This window comes from Thermobia domestica, chromosome 11, assembly GCF_964235325.1.
Source record: "Thermobia domestica chromosome 11, izTheDome1.hap1.1, whole genome shotgun sequence".
Taxonomy (NCBI): domain Eukaryota; kingdom Metazoa; phylum Arthropoda; class Insecta; order Zygentoma; family Lepismatidae; genus Thermobia; species Thermobia domestica.
Genome location: NC_137464.1, coordinates 11069971 through 11085467, shown reverse-complemented (window position 1 = coordinate 11085467; position 15497 = coordinate 11069971). Strand labels below are relative to the sequence as shown.

Here is a 15497-nt window from a genome sequence, read left to right as displayed (position 1 = left end):
AAACATGGGTCTCTGACTGGATCGCTTCCAAGGATGAGGACTTCTTTCGCCACGGAATCCGTACATTGCCTGACAGATGGGCGAAAGTGGTGGCTAGCGATGGACAATATTTTTCTTAAGGTATTTATGTATTTTGTGTTTGTACTACATCTTCAATGTGTGCGTACCAACCGCACGAATTAATTCCTAGACCAAATATTTATTTTTTAACAATCACCAAATACAGCTCAGAGGCCATTTTATACTGGAAACGGTAATATTACGACTAGAAATTAATTTCTGGGCTTTCGGCATCTATGGCCATGTTAGCCCTTCACTAGGATTAGAATTGGAAATTAGATTTCTGGGCTTTCAGCATCTATGGCCATATTAGCCCTTCACTAGAATTAGGAATTAGATTTCTGGGCTTTCGGCATCTATGGCCATGTTAGCCCGTCACTAGGATTAGGATTAGGAATTAATTTCTGGGTTGGCATCTATGGCCACGTTAGCCCTTCACTAGGATTAGGATTAGGAATTAGATTTCTGGACTTTTAGCATCTATGGCCATATTAGCCCTTCACTAGGATTAGGATTAGGAATTAGATTTCTGGGCTTTCGGCATCTATGGCCATATTAGCTCTTTACTAGGATTAGGATTAGGAATTAGATTTCTGGGCTTTCGTCATCTATTGCCATGTTAGCCCTTCACTAGGATTAGGATTAGGAATTATATTTCTGGGCTTTCGGCATCTATGGCCATGTTAGCCCTTCACTAGGATTAGAATTAGAAATTAATTTCTGGGCTTTTGGCATCTATGGCCATATTAGCTCTTCACTAGGATTAGGAATTAGATTTCTGGGCTTTCGTCATGTATTGCCATGTTAGCCCTTCACTAGGATTAGGATTAGGAATTAGATTTCTAGGCTTTTGGCATCTATGGCCATGTTAGCCCTTCACTAGGATTAGGATTAGGAATTATATTTCTGGGCTTTCGGCATCTATGGCCATGTTAGCTCGTCACATATGAGGAATGAACTTTCTCGCCGATCACACTATCCGTACGTTGGGAAGGAAGGAAGAGGCCTGGGACCTATGTTTTAGGTACCATCCCGGCATTTGCCTGGTGTCAATGACGAAAATCTCACTCAGGGGGGGTGGCCTGAATAAGCTTTTTATACTTCTTTGACCTAGTGTCCCCACCAGGAATTGAACTCAACCACTCGCACAAAAGGCGAAAGTGTTAACGACTAAACTACGCTGGACCACTGGATAACATTAACTTGAAATAGATACCACTAATTTTATGTTGGCTTAGTATGTGCACTTTTAGGTCATATATAAAATAAATACAAAATAGACATATAACAAACACTTCATTGAGTATTTTACTGGCCGAAGTACTGGAATACAATGATTTCTACAATTAAGTTCTTGCTATTGAAGCGTTATACCCAGCGAACAGTGTGAATAGCGAACATTTTTACAATTAATCTTAATTAAACATCTTGGGGAAAAGTATTCGAGTAACAGGCTAGAAATATAGATGGGAAAATTAAAAGTTGTTGATCATCATCAACAAATAACCAGTAAAGGTCAGTATTTTGTTAAACTTATGAAGTAATTGATTTTCTTCTACTGCTTCGTAGCTGCTTTGGAAAAATAACTGATCCTCTTACCAGCCTAGACATCCTGTTATCTGAATCAAGAGAACTTCTGCCTCTGCCACAAGACTTCACTTCAGCATTACTCCTGAAAATAAAAATAAATAAATAAATAAAATAAAATAAAAAATAAAAAAAAGATGCATAACTTCAATGAAGATCAATAAATTTTGTTACAGTGCATTCGAAATTTCATGATATTTTTTATTGTTATATAATACAGAAGGTTGTACAGTTTATATCGATGAATTAGGAACGCCACTGCTATATCGGGAATGACGCAGTAGGGTGTCTGAAGTTGTAAGTGAATGATCAAATGGTGCCTAAATTAAATAGTTACCGGTAAAAGCATCTCATGGGTGTTTTTCAATGCTCGTTTTTTGATACCTACACATAGTTAAACAATGTCGGAAGAATGTGCTCACACTCGGACTACACAAGCTACTAAAACCCTTCACACAAACCAGGAGCCTGTAGCGAAACAGTCGCAGCGAAAAGACAAGTGGTGTAGGGGATCACCCGATTGGCCTGACAAAAATCCACCGACCGTAACCTCCGATGGGCTAGCGATTCAGCTGTGAACACTGTCATTCGTAAGCGGCTCTGGTTGAGATGCATCAGGAAGGCCTGCGTACACCACTTGCTTCCGCATCCCATTGGAGAATGAAAATGCAACTGCAGAATATATGAAAAACACCTGATGGGATGAAAATGGTAGAAAGTCGTTACAATGGATGAAATACATCTGTCTCACTACTGGTGGTCACACTCGAACGCTGATAGCAATGCCAAGGGTCACTGCAACTTTATTGGCCATTGCAGAGAAAGTTTCCCGCGTGGGTTTATGGTTGTTACGGAATTCAGTTATGTAGGGAAGTTGCTGATACACAAGACAGATAAAAGTGTAAAATGGAAGCAAGATACTTTCAGGAATTCGCCTATCTTTTGGATTAATAACCAACAATTGTACAATATGGACACCAAGCAGATGAGGATCCATACGGACAAGGCTTTAAATCATACTACCAGAACATTTTTTTTTAATCAGGAAATGGAACGGCAATTAGGAATTCGTATCATTCCGTTTCAAGACATTTCTTTAAAGACTGCTGTCACCCATCCAACGGATTTCTACGACTTTGGCCTATTAAAAATACGTTTCCGATATCGCATTCACGCATGCTCACTGGTCTCTGGAAAGCTTGGAGCGAGGAGTGCGATCGAATTTCCTTGCCTACTCTTCGCCGGAGTTTGTTCCATAGGAAACTAAGATGTTGAGCGACAGTCCATAGTACTGAGAGTTCAATAGAACACCATCGTTGCTGGCGGTAAGATTTATCTATGGTGAATCCCCTTCGAAATGAGATCAATATAAATCGAACAACCTTCTGTATTCTATTCTTTTGAATTTGTTGATTTACTTATGTTCGTAAGACACAGTTGTCTTATGAGATACTTCAGAGAATAGGATTGTGACAGAATTTTAATTTTTCAAACTTCTTGTTTTCTTTGCCCCATCGGATATTATAAAGAACTCGCTACTAACGGACTATTGGATAGATTCTAAAGCAATATCTTAAATTAAAATTTTATGAGCATATGAAAAGATGGAACTACTGAAATTAGTCTCGTGAAATGAAATGAGAAATTTCTAGTTACCTACGTCCCACGATTACGCTCATTAGGCTAAAGGAGACGGATGATTAATTATATATAGAATTATTATTATATATATATACGATTTATTATATATATAAAAAAAGAGTGAAATGAGAATGTGTGAGGAAATGGGAGAACTCCGAGAAAACCCAAATACAATGTTGTCCAATACAAACTCATAAGGCCTCGGATCCATCTAGGAATCCCTCGCACGAGAGGTGAGCGCTCTACCCCTGAGTCACATTGCCCTCCCACCCTCCGAAATCACTCTCATGAAAGAAGAATTGACCCTAATCTGGAATTGTGAGAATTGCATTTCCTTTGAGGGTTTAATAGCAAAAATTATGATTTTGATAAATTTATTAGCACGAAATTTTACATTACATAAGAGGAATAACAAAAATCACATGTATCACTGATTACCAAACTGAATTCCAGTCCATATAAACCAATCTATTAACAGGTTAAATGTCGGAATATTATTTTATTACATGACGATCAGGCCGACAGGAATGCTAACAAGAGAAAAATTCCTCTCCCCCCTCCCTAAAATGGAGGGAATTATCTTAATCAGCCTTCCATAATACCTTTTAAGCTCAAAGTACACTACAGTCATTTGTATTATGTGATAATGTATCTAATTAACCAAACAAGTATATAGAGCAAGCACAAATTACTGGTCGATTTCGATTGGTTAGTTGGTTGATTCAGAATATAGTGCCCCATTCAGCACCAAGGTTACATAAGACTTGGACCCCTGGCGCAAATCCCGGGGGAATGAGGGGAACATACTTCCCAACCTTCGAACTGGAGAGAATGTCCTCCCAATAATCCGATTTGAAATTTGTTTTTTAGGGAGAAATGTGATGATTTGTGTCCAACTGCCACAAAGGAAAGTAAGATGAAACTGATGTCCCTTGGCTTGTTTCATTTTTAAAAAAGAATCGTATTCTTTAATATTTCCAACTGAACTTGTCATAAACTCATTTATTCATCATTTTGGCTGTATGCAGTTCAAGCAGTTTAATTCTCTTTTAATTTAAAAGGACTAGCACATCCTAGCAGACGATGTGTATGTGTGTGTGTGTTCTCTCACTCAACGGATGCATGTGGGTGTAGTGACCTTGATCAGCACTTCTTCAGCCAATCACAGCTCTGTCCGCTCTTACGTCACTTAACGCGTGACACCCACGCGAACAGCGAGAACTGAAGAGATTTAGCGGGAAGCAATTATTCAGCGCCAAAGGACTCAATACTCAACAGCTTCTGCTACCCTGCTGCAACAAGACACTGCGTAATCATGTATTGGACTTAACCGAATCGAATCATTTCTCGTAATATTAGGAAACATCCATACGTTTTATTACCTTAATTGTTGTATCCTCATTCAAGCTATGTAAGTATTAATATAATTAAAATTTTCGAATCGATTGACGAGTATTTTCTGCGATTGTGCATGTCATCTCCTATGCCTCGTGGTGATTCATTTGAGTGCATGGTGCAAAATTTACTTTTACTGATTATTTGTGTAATTTGTTAATTTTCGGAATTACGATGTTGAATCTTTTGTGTGTCTAAAAGTTGTATGTAGAATTTTTGCTTAAGTGTAGTTGGCGTTGAAAGGAGCTTTTTTCGGATAACTTGTTTCATCGTCAACGCTCGAGCAAACGTCCTATTTACGACTATATAATATAATGTTTGCTCTATCTGGATCACCATCCTATGGAGTAAACGTTACAAAATGGTGCCGGGATATATGTGTCGAAGCAGGAACCTTTCTTTTTGTATAAATGTTCGGTTTTGTGTGTCTACGAACATTGGCCTACGTATTCTTAATGTTCCAAAACTTGCTGCGTAATTTTGCCGCCATCTCAGATCGCCAAGTACATGAAATTCGTGTGATTGTATCCTTGTCCAGTGCATTCATCCTTGCATATTGAAGCCTAAATCCTGTCCAAATTAGAATATTATTTTTTTTTAGCTATTTGCATTCTTAGATTTTTGCAGAAATTAGTCAATTATTTGTGTTAGCGAGTTTGTTATATTTGCAACATCATGGCTGAGGGTGATCTTAGAACAGTTCTCCTCGCAATGCAAAGGGAACTGAGTGCGTCAATTAACGAAATTAAAGAAAGCCAAAACGAATTGAGTGATAATCAAAAGCGTGTGAGCGAAAGCGTTGAGGCTATAAATGTAAACCAACAGAAAATGCAAGATGATATCAAGGAATTACGTAGCGAGTGTCGTGAAAACATATCCCAATGTAAAGATGATTTGTCAGGTGAAATTAACAATGTGAATAAGTGTATTAGTGCAGTGCGACATGAATTGATAGAACGAATTGAAGCAGTGGAATTAAAGTGTTTTAATACGAGCGAAGATATACGTAGAAGCGTACGTGAATTAGCCGATGCAGTGCATGATATACGAGGCACAGTTGAAGAAAATACGCGCCAAGTAAACGACCAACAACGTCAATTAAATGAATGTCATAATAGAGTGGATGATTATGAAAAGAGGTTGCGTTTGGTCGAAAGTCTCGACAAGTACCGTGAAAGCAGAATTCAGAAGTGCGAGACCAAACAAAGTGAATACGGTATAGCAGTGCAAGAGTGTATTCAAGTGTGCCACGAGCAGAGTAAATTTAACCAACAGTGTTTTGAAACATGTCTCCGCGCCAGTGAATTAAGTGAACAAACTAAGCAAGATGTGGAACGATTATCAGAGCGTGTGCAGCGTATAGAATTATCAAACGAGCACCATGATACTGGAAGTAATATGTCACAAAGAAACACAGGTTCAGTGCACAGTGTGAAGCGCGAGAGGAAATCGAGCAGTGAGTCTCAAACGGCGTCTGATACAGAGGTGGAAAGTGACGTAATAAGAAGAACCGTGTCAAGAATCAAAACCGAAAGAGAAAGTCCGCGTATTAAGCGTGCAAGAAATAGTGAAGTGAATCGTGGTTCGTTGCGATTAGCAGACATTAAGCAACTCTCTACATTTTCAGGTGATATGATGAAAGAAAGTGCAAGTGCATTTTTAGAAAATTTTGGTAGAGAAATGTCATTCGCCGGAGTGCCTCAAAATGAATATTTGACGATCATGCCATTGATTCTTAAGGACAGTGCACTTAAGTGGTACGATTTACACGGTAAGAATTGTCAAACTTTTCAAGAATTTGTGATAGAGTTTCAGAATGCATTTGAGAGTCCCTTAGTAAAAGCTACGCGTCTGCGCAACTTGCGATCTATTCCGTTTGACCCAAAACGTTATAGTAGTGTTGTTGATTTTGTGACAGAGCGTTTTAGCCAAATTCAAGCCCTGGAAGAATACGAAAATCCAACCATTACGTTGTCACACATCATCACTCTCCTGCCCAAGCGGTACCAATTAGCTATGATGGGTTCTATGCCTGATAACATAAATCAGTTCCTTGCGAGTGTGCAGTCCATCGAAGGATTGTCAGGAATTACTAATATGTACGACAATCAGCGTAATAAGCAGAAACAGCAAGGTGGTGCCGGTGTCAGCGTGAATAATGTAAAAGTAGAACACGGTAGTGAAGTGAGCAGTGATAATAGTGCGCGTCCGAATTTCAAACAGGGATGGAAAAGGAAATTTCATAGACGTGGACGGCGAGGTAATTTTAACAGAAATAATAATAATTCGAACGGTGGTAATCAGTCGCAAGGTAATGGCCGACAAAACACAAGTGCAAATGAAAACCGAAACGAAACGCAAGGTGCAAGGGCAAACGAAAATCAAAGTAGTGCGTCGGCTTCCCAAGGTAGTCCAAATCAGAATAATAATTGGTTTCCAACATTTAATAGAGGTCCTGGTGTAAATAACGGTAACAATCAGCAACGTCAATTTCCATACCAACAAAGTGGATTTTACCCGCAGAGTTCTGTGCCTTTAAACTAGTAGCGCCCTCCCACTTGGTCGCTGCAAAGGGGAGGGATTTCAGTAGTGTAAACAGGATTACTTTTCCACATATGTGCAACGAGGAAGATTTACAAGCAGAAGATGATATAAGCAATGATAATGAAGAAGTGATCAAATGTGAATTAGGTCATAATACAATGAGGGTAAAAATTTTGTTAAACGATCAACCCAAAATCTGTCTGTTAGATAGTGGATCAGAATTATGCTTATTACGGTATAATATTTTTCGAGAAGTAACAAAGTGTGTAGCAAACGTGCATTTGCAAAAAGGAGAGCATATCGTTTTGTGCGATTTTCTAGGAAGAAAGAAAAAGAACGTGAAAGGAAGGGTTATCTTACCGGTACGAATTGAGAATGTGGAAGTGCCAGTTGAATTTCTTGTGTTACCAGAACTGCATGAAGATGTAATACTCGGTGCAAACTTTCTCGAGAAATTAAACAGTGTCATCGATTTTAAGCGAAGTAACTTGCGTGTTGAATTTCAAGGAATTAGTGGTGAAGTGCCTTTAATACAGAGAAATAGTGAAAATGTCATTGTAGCTAATGTAAGTGAAATTAAGTGCAAGGTAGCCCCTATTGTTGTGTTGTCCGAGATAAGGGACCTTAATGATTTTTATGCGAGAACGGTGAATGTGTTCCACAGTGGGTGCGCCGAGCCTTTAGAGAAAATTGAAGCTAGTGACTTAGTGGTGGACTTCCCACCGGATTTATATTTCACAGTAGATGAAATAAGGGATGCAGTTACACGCGCTACGCTGTTTACTGAAAACGAGAAGGAAGAATTATTTCAGTTGTTAATGAAACATAGGAAAGTGTTTGCCCGTTTTCCTGGCCTGTGTAACAAATTTCAGTACCGATTAGAAGTGGATACAAATGAACCTATTGTTGCTCGTCCTTATGATATTCCGCACAAATATAAGGAAGGAGTGCGTGAAGAGATCCGAAAATTGTTAAAATGGGGTGTGATTAGACCTAGTTCTTCATGTCATCTATTACCGTTGCACGTAGTATTGAAAAAGAGTGGAGCGTTAAGAATAGTAACAGATTGTAGAGCATTGAATGTGCACATTAAGAATCCAGCTCTACGTGTAGAAAAGTTGTCCGACCTCTTTGCTAAATTTAGTGGAAAGCGTGTGCTAGGTACTCTTGATTTTACTAGTTCGTATCAACAATGTGGAATTACAGAAGATTCTATGCCATACTTAGCCTTTTTGTTTGAAGGAACGTTATATGAGTACACACGCATGGTGTTCGGTGTGAGAAATGGATCGTCTGTACTGCAATTGTGCTTGAATAAAGTGTTCCCATTACCGCTACAAGAGAAATTAATCAGGTATATGGACGATGTAGCTCTTGGTTGTACAAGCGTACCAGAATTCTTGCAGCAGTTAGATGAAGTGCTTAGTTTGTTAAGTGATGCGAACATGACACTAAATTTATCGAAGTGCATTTTTGGTGTAAGTGAAATTAACTATTTAGGCTATTACGTATCTTCAGAAGGCATACGAAAGGATCCGAAATCAGCTGAAGCAATCGAGAAGTTACCAGTGCCCAAAAATTTAAAAATGTTACGCTCATTTCTTGGTGCTGTTCAGTGGCATTCGCGAACAATCAAAGGTCATGCTGTTATCGCTAAACCCCTTTACGAACTTTTAGGGAAAGAAAAGAAATGGAAGTGGGAAGAAGAACACCAAAAGGCATTTGAATCATTAAAGGTTGAATTAGTGAAAGATGTGAAGTTACACCATCCACAGTTCGATAAGCCGTTTTATCTCGAAAGTGATGCAAGCAAACTCGGGTTGGCTTGTGTGTGTTATCAAATTATAGACGGTGAGAAGTGTGTATTAGAATATGCAAGCCGTACTCTTAATAAACACGAACAGAACTATGCCATAATTGAGCTTGAGTGTCTTGCATTTGTGTGGTGTATTCGTAAGTGGCATGTTTGGCTTAAAGGAGCGAAAATATACATACGAACAGATCATAAAAGCTTAGTGCAGTTAAAACGTATGCGTAATTGGAATGCAAGACTGATGAGGTGGTCTCTTGAACTTCAATCTTACGATTATGAAATAGAATTCATCAAAGGCAAGACTAACACACTAAGTGATTGTTTATCTCGTATGTTACCAGCACAGGAAGATCTAATGGTGAATGTGAATCCTATACAGGCTGTTCAATCAGAAGTGTTCGATTTAGATCCGTCTACAATTGCGAAATTACAATGGGAATGTGACGAGTACCGTCCTATTATTAGTTACTTACAAGGTAACATAAGTGAAAGTGAAAGCAGTGCAAATAAGAATTCTTTTCGTAGTAGTGCTCGAAATTGGAAACAAAACTACACTTTGGAAAATGGTATTTTGATGGTGAGAGATTTTCACTTCCCAAACAGATTAAAATTGTGTGTGCCTCCATGTTTAGTGAAAAATATTTTAATTGGCTACCATGATCATTACGGTCACTTTGGATTTATGAAAGTGTTTAGTATCATCTCCCGTATGTTTTATTGGAAAACAATGCGTAGTGACATTAAATCGTACATTCTTGATTGTGAAGTCTGCATGAGAACGAAGGTAGACCATCACCCAGTGAAGTGTTTAATGCAATCAGTGCCAGCGAAAAACATACGCTATTTGGTCTCAGCAGATTTAGTTGGTCCTCTACCTCGAGGTAAACATGGCGAAACTTACCTGTTAACAGTGTGTGATGTATACTCACGTTATTTAGTAGCATATCCACTTCGTCGTGCAACAAGTGCAAGTGTCGTAAAATGTCTTACTGAGTCATACATGCTTCACCTTGGTATTTTTATGAACATCTTAGTAGATAATGGACCACAGTTTATTGGCAAGGAATTCGTACAAGCTATGGAAGCATTCAACATTAAAATATATTATACTACGCCTTATCACGCACAAGGAAATGTCATCGAAAGATTCCATGCTGATTTAGAGAGAATTTTGCGTGTGTTGTGCCGCGATTCTCATTCCTCATGGCCAGAATATATTGTGCAAGCTTGTTTGTTGTTGAACTATACTATTAGTGCCAGTTTGGGAATAGCGCCCGCAGAGTTGCATCTTAACATCAAGCCAGAAGAATTTACACTGTCACATTTTGGAATTGTGAAAAACAATGAAACAGTCGATGAGCAAGAGGGTATAGATTGGAATGGAAAATTAATAATGGCTGACTTACGGCGGAAGAAAATCATTCAACAACGGAACGAAAAGTTGAACGTTCATCAGAGAGCTCGAAGAACTTTGTGTGAAGGTGACTTAGTTTTCTTACGTCAGTATAATATTAGTAGCTTGGTAGACAAACGTATAGCCAAACTGTGTGAAGTGTACCGTGGACCTTACTTACTGTGGAAACAAGTTGGTGAAAATGTGTTTGAAGTATTGGATCCGCAAAGTGGCAAATATATCGGATTTCAGAATGTTTCTAGAATGAAGCTGTGGAGACCAACACCAGCTACTAGGAAAAAGTGGCTAGAAATTCTGAAGAAGAATGTGGATGAAGAACAGTTCAGTGACATCTTAGAGAGAGCCGAAAAGGAAGCCAACGGAGATTACATGAACCAAGAAGAAGAAGAAAGTAAAGAAGATCAATTGTGTAGTGTAAACCTGGAAGATCAAGAAGTGAGAGTACATTCTAGTTTCGTTGACGAAAATGTCTTGTGGTATATACGACATGGTTATTTAGATGAGCGAAAGTTGTTAAGCTTATTAGAGAAATATTACCATTAACACTTCGAAGAAGTCAATTTGAATTTAGAGATATGTCAGGAGATATTAGAGTAATATACACGTTCATTAGAGTATTCCTTTTGTTGTTATTGGAACAACATTGAAGTTTTACCTTAAGACCTACGACCACATTTCGCCATGAATTTCATGTGCATCGTTTTCTTTTTGTCTTCTATAAAACTCTATGGGGTTTCCTTAGTATAACTTGTTTTTGTAACCACATCTCTGTGTGTCTTCGTGGTCGTATTTACAGTGGGTAGGTTTATATGGTTTTTGTGGGTAGGCTCTTCCTCATTTAGTCGTCAGACCATCCCTAAGATGGATACAGGTTGGCATCTGTAGACATCTGACATTGCCTCAATATAATTCTCCATCATACTAACTAACTAACTAACTCTATGGCCTATGGAACCCGGAGGTTCAGTGCCGCGTTCACAAAAGCTCTCCACTGACTTCTATCCTTAGCTAATTGCATCCAGTTTCTACTTTGTATTCCTATCTCTGCGAGATCCATCTTAATATTATCCTCCCATCTGCGCCTAGGTCTTCCTAATGGTCGTTTTCCTATGGGTCTACCAGTCAAGACTTTGAAAGCGTTTCTACTTTCTTCCATTCTAGCTACATGACCTGCCCACCTAAGCCTCCTAGACTTGACGACCCTAACAATGTTGGGTAAACCGTATAAACTATGTAGTTCCTCGTTATGGAGCTTCCGCCATTCCCCATTCTCGTTCCTCTTGGGTCCGAATATTCTTCTCAGGATCCTGTTCTCAAATACTTTCAGTCTATGTTCTTCCCTCAGAGTAAGCGACCATGTTTCGCAACCATACAGAACAACAGGCATGATTATCGTTTTATATATTTTAAGCTTCAAATTCCTCGACAGAATTCGCGACGACAAGAGATTTTGAACCGAGTAGTAACACGAATTCCCTGCTTTTAGTCGACATTTAATTTCTTCGTGAATATGATTTTCGTCTGTTAACATTGATCCTAAATATTTGAAAGTATCCACTTTATCAAAAGCATTATTTAATATTTTAACGCCTCCACAATTTGCCGTATTACGGTCCCGACGTACTTCCATGTATTTAGTTTTCTCTGCATTTACTTCTAAACCCATGTCCCTGCAAGCGTTTAATAAGATCTCTGCATTTATTTCTACTGTTCTCCTATCATCCCCTATTAAATTTACATCATCAGCATATGCCATAACCTGGTGAATGCCGTTCAACTCTAAGCCCTGGTTGCTATCTTTGATTTTCCTTATGGCGTATTCCAGCACAAAGTTAAATAATAATGGCGACAACGCATCTCCTTGTTTTAGGCCATTTTCGACGTGGAAGCTCGTGGACAAAAATTTTCCTACCCGGACTTTACTTTGGGATTCACTTAAACATATCTTAATTAATCTAATTAGCTTTCTCGGTATTCCAAGTTCTGTAAGAACGTTGTATAATGTTTCTCTCCTAACCGAGTCGTAAGCCTTTCTAAAATCAATAAATAGTTGATGTACCGGGGTATTGTATTCCCACTTCTTTTCGAGTATTTGGCGAATGGTAAATATTTGGTCGATAGTTGATCGATTTCGTCTAAATCCGCACTGATAATTTCCAATGATTTCATCCGCGTATGGGGTCAATCTTGCTAACAGAATATTTGAAAGGATTTTATAGGATGTTGACAGAAGAGAAATGCCTCGATAATTATTACAGTCAGTTTTGTCGCCTTTCTTGTGAATTGGAACAATGATTGACTCTTTCCACTCTTGTGGCAATTCTTCCTTGTTCCAGATAAGGAGAATGAGTTTGTGTATCTTGTTCCACAATTTTTCGCCTCCAGCTAAAATTAACTCAGCCGGAATTTCATCTACACCCGGAGATTTGTGTTTCTTTAATTTCTTTATAGCGGCTTCCACTTCTATTCGATTGGGTTCTGGAATATACGGTTCTGCGGTGTGTATCTCCTTTTCTCCACGCACATTAGTTTTTGGCTGCGTGTTAAGCAAATCGTCAAAGAAATCTTTCCATCTATTTAAGATGCTATCCGTATCAGTGAGAACTGTTCCGTCAGATTTCTTTAATATATAAGCACGAGGTTGATAGCCTTTCTTAAAATCGTTGATCCCCTTATACATGTCCCGAATATTTTTATTTTTACTATTATCTTCAAGTTCCTTAATTTTAGCTTTCAAAAAATCCCGTTTCTTTGTTCTAAAAGTTTTGGAAGTTTCCCGCCTGATATCTGCGAAATTTTGTGTAGTTATTTCATTCGGATTTTGTAGCCACCGTAATTTTGCCTGTTTTCTCTTCTCTGCTAGTTTAATGCATTCTTGGTCGAACCATGGTTTGTTCCTACGTATTTCCGCGTGTCCCAATTTTTCTATTGCTGAACTTTTAATGCTATTTCTAATTTCAATCCAAGTATCCTCAACACTAGTGCACTCCGAGTCTTCTAAGACCGAGAATCTATTCGAGACTTCAATCTGGTATTTCTCTCTTACCTGGCTCTCTTCTAATTTCTTTAAATTAAATCTCTCCGTTTTCGGACATTGAATATTACCTTTATTCAACGATAATTTCTCCCGTATTATCGCTACTACCAGGTAGTGATCAGTGTCACAATCAGCCCCTCTAAACGACCGGACGTCAATTATGCTAGATTGTCTTCTTCTATCTACTAAAACGTGATCAATTTGATTATGTGTTTTTCCGTCTGGTGATGTCCAAGTGTATTTATGAACGTCGCGATGTGGGAATTTTGTACTCTTCACGATTAGGTTTTTGGATGTTGCAAAGTTCACGAGTCTAACACCGTTGTCATTACTTTCCTTATGCAAACTTTCGTTCCCTATAATCGGTTTGAAAATATCCTCTCGTCCTACCTTCGCATTGAAATCCCCTAATAGAATCTTCATATGGTATCGCGGGAGTTGGTCAAATATCCGTTCCACTTCTTCGTAAAAACTATCTTTTATATCGTCACCCTTATCTTCAGTTGGAGCATGTACATTTAAATTCTCCATCATTCGAGCTTATATTGGTTTATTTCTCTCTTCATTATAGTATTCATGTAATAGTCATCATTAAGGTTATATCTATAGGCTTATTATATTATCTATATATATATTTTTTATTATTCAGCATCATGTCCTATATAGGTATATTTCAGTATTAATTTATCATGTACCATGTACTCATTTGATGAAGTTGCACGAAGGCGTTGAGGATTGGGACGTGCTTGTCGTAGTTTGTACTCGTGAAGTGATTTGGAAGGGAAAAAAAAAAATGAATGAAAGAAGAAATACTTACATTTCTTTTGTTAACCCATCCCAAGTCAACTTCCTTTTAACCATAATTATGTTATTTTAACCTTATTATAGTAATTACATGTAACACGTAGAAACATACACTTGATATCCATACACGAAGAATACAACACAAGGAAGAACACAAGGAAGTCCAAACAATAAGAAGAATACACATTCTATTCACCTCCACTTAATACAAATGCAGCAGTAGCAAATGCAGCATATTTTAAGTTTAAAAAAAAAAAAAAAAAAAAAAAAAAAAAGGGGGTAGAAAGGAAGATGCAAATTATACGTTAATAAGTTTATACGCAATAAGTTACAGTACTCCATGCATCTTCATATTGGCGCCGAATTTTGGAAAAATAGTCCTGTATAAATAAATAAAAGGGACTATAGCCTGCAGAGACCGTCTAGAACTTCCACCGATGGACCTAGCCCTATCCAATGGGAAGAGGATAGGAGCAGAAGATTTAATCGTCGAGTGTTCATTCAATGGGAAGAGAATGAACGAAGAGGATGGCCTATGGACTGGACATTGTTCTGGAGCATGGTGTAGATTGTGAATAGTGGACAACATGGACAGTGGGACGTATGCAGATAGTAAAAGAATAAACAGTGTGTTATAAATGAACAGTGAAGTGTTGTTATTCGAACTGGAAAATATATCTATATTTATTTTAATATTCATTTTTCTTTTTATGTTCAATTAATTGCAAAAGTGAAAGTGTTCCTAAAAGTTGAAATTAATTCATTGCTTGAAGTGTTTTCTCATTTTATTCACATTATTTGCAACATTTTAGTGTATGTGTTAAATATCCAATTTCTTTAAGTATTGAGTGAATTTACATTTGAACTAATAGGACTATAATAAATATATTTCTATACATTTATTGATATATTACATATTTATGGACTGAATAAACATTTTATATGGTCGTGATTGCAGCAGTAAGTGAGTGCAGTGTTAACCAAGCGTTAATGTGAACTATGGCCCAAGTGAAAAGCGCTTCAACAACTTACAGTGTGTCCTCGGCATACGCAGACACAAACTATAAGTGTTGCCAGGGTTCTTAGGATAAACGTATCTCATCAGAACTTTACCTATCAACTGTTCGGGTGCCATTTGTCATAAACTCATTTATTCATCATTTTGGCTGTATGCAGTTCAAGCAGTTTAATTCTCTTTTAAT

At 37.9% G+C, this 15497-nt stretch overlaps 1 protein-coding gene across 2 annotated transcripts in view; it reads right to left on the bottom strand.

Annotated features, from left to right (window-relative positions):
• The window catches only part of LOC145663877 (uncharacterized), a 107482-nt gene that overhangs the window by 25767 nt on the left and 66218 nt on the right, over positions 1–15497 (bottom strand). For both annotated transcript variants that reach the window (XM_081730019.1, XM_081730018.1), the window contains exon 10: positions 1660–1732. In XM_081730019.1, coding sequence (XP_081586145.1) covers positions 1660–1732 — 73 coding nt within the window. The remainder of the gene's footprint in view (positions 1–1659; positions 1733–15497) is intronic.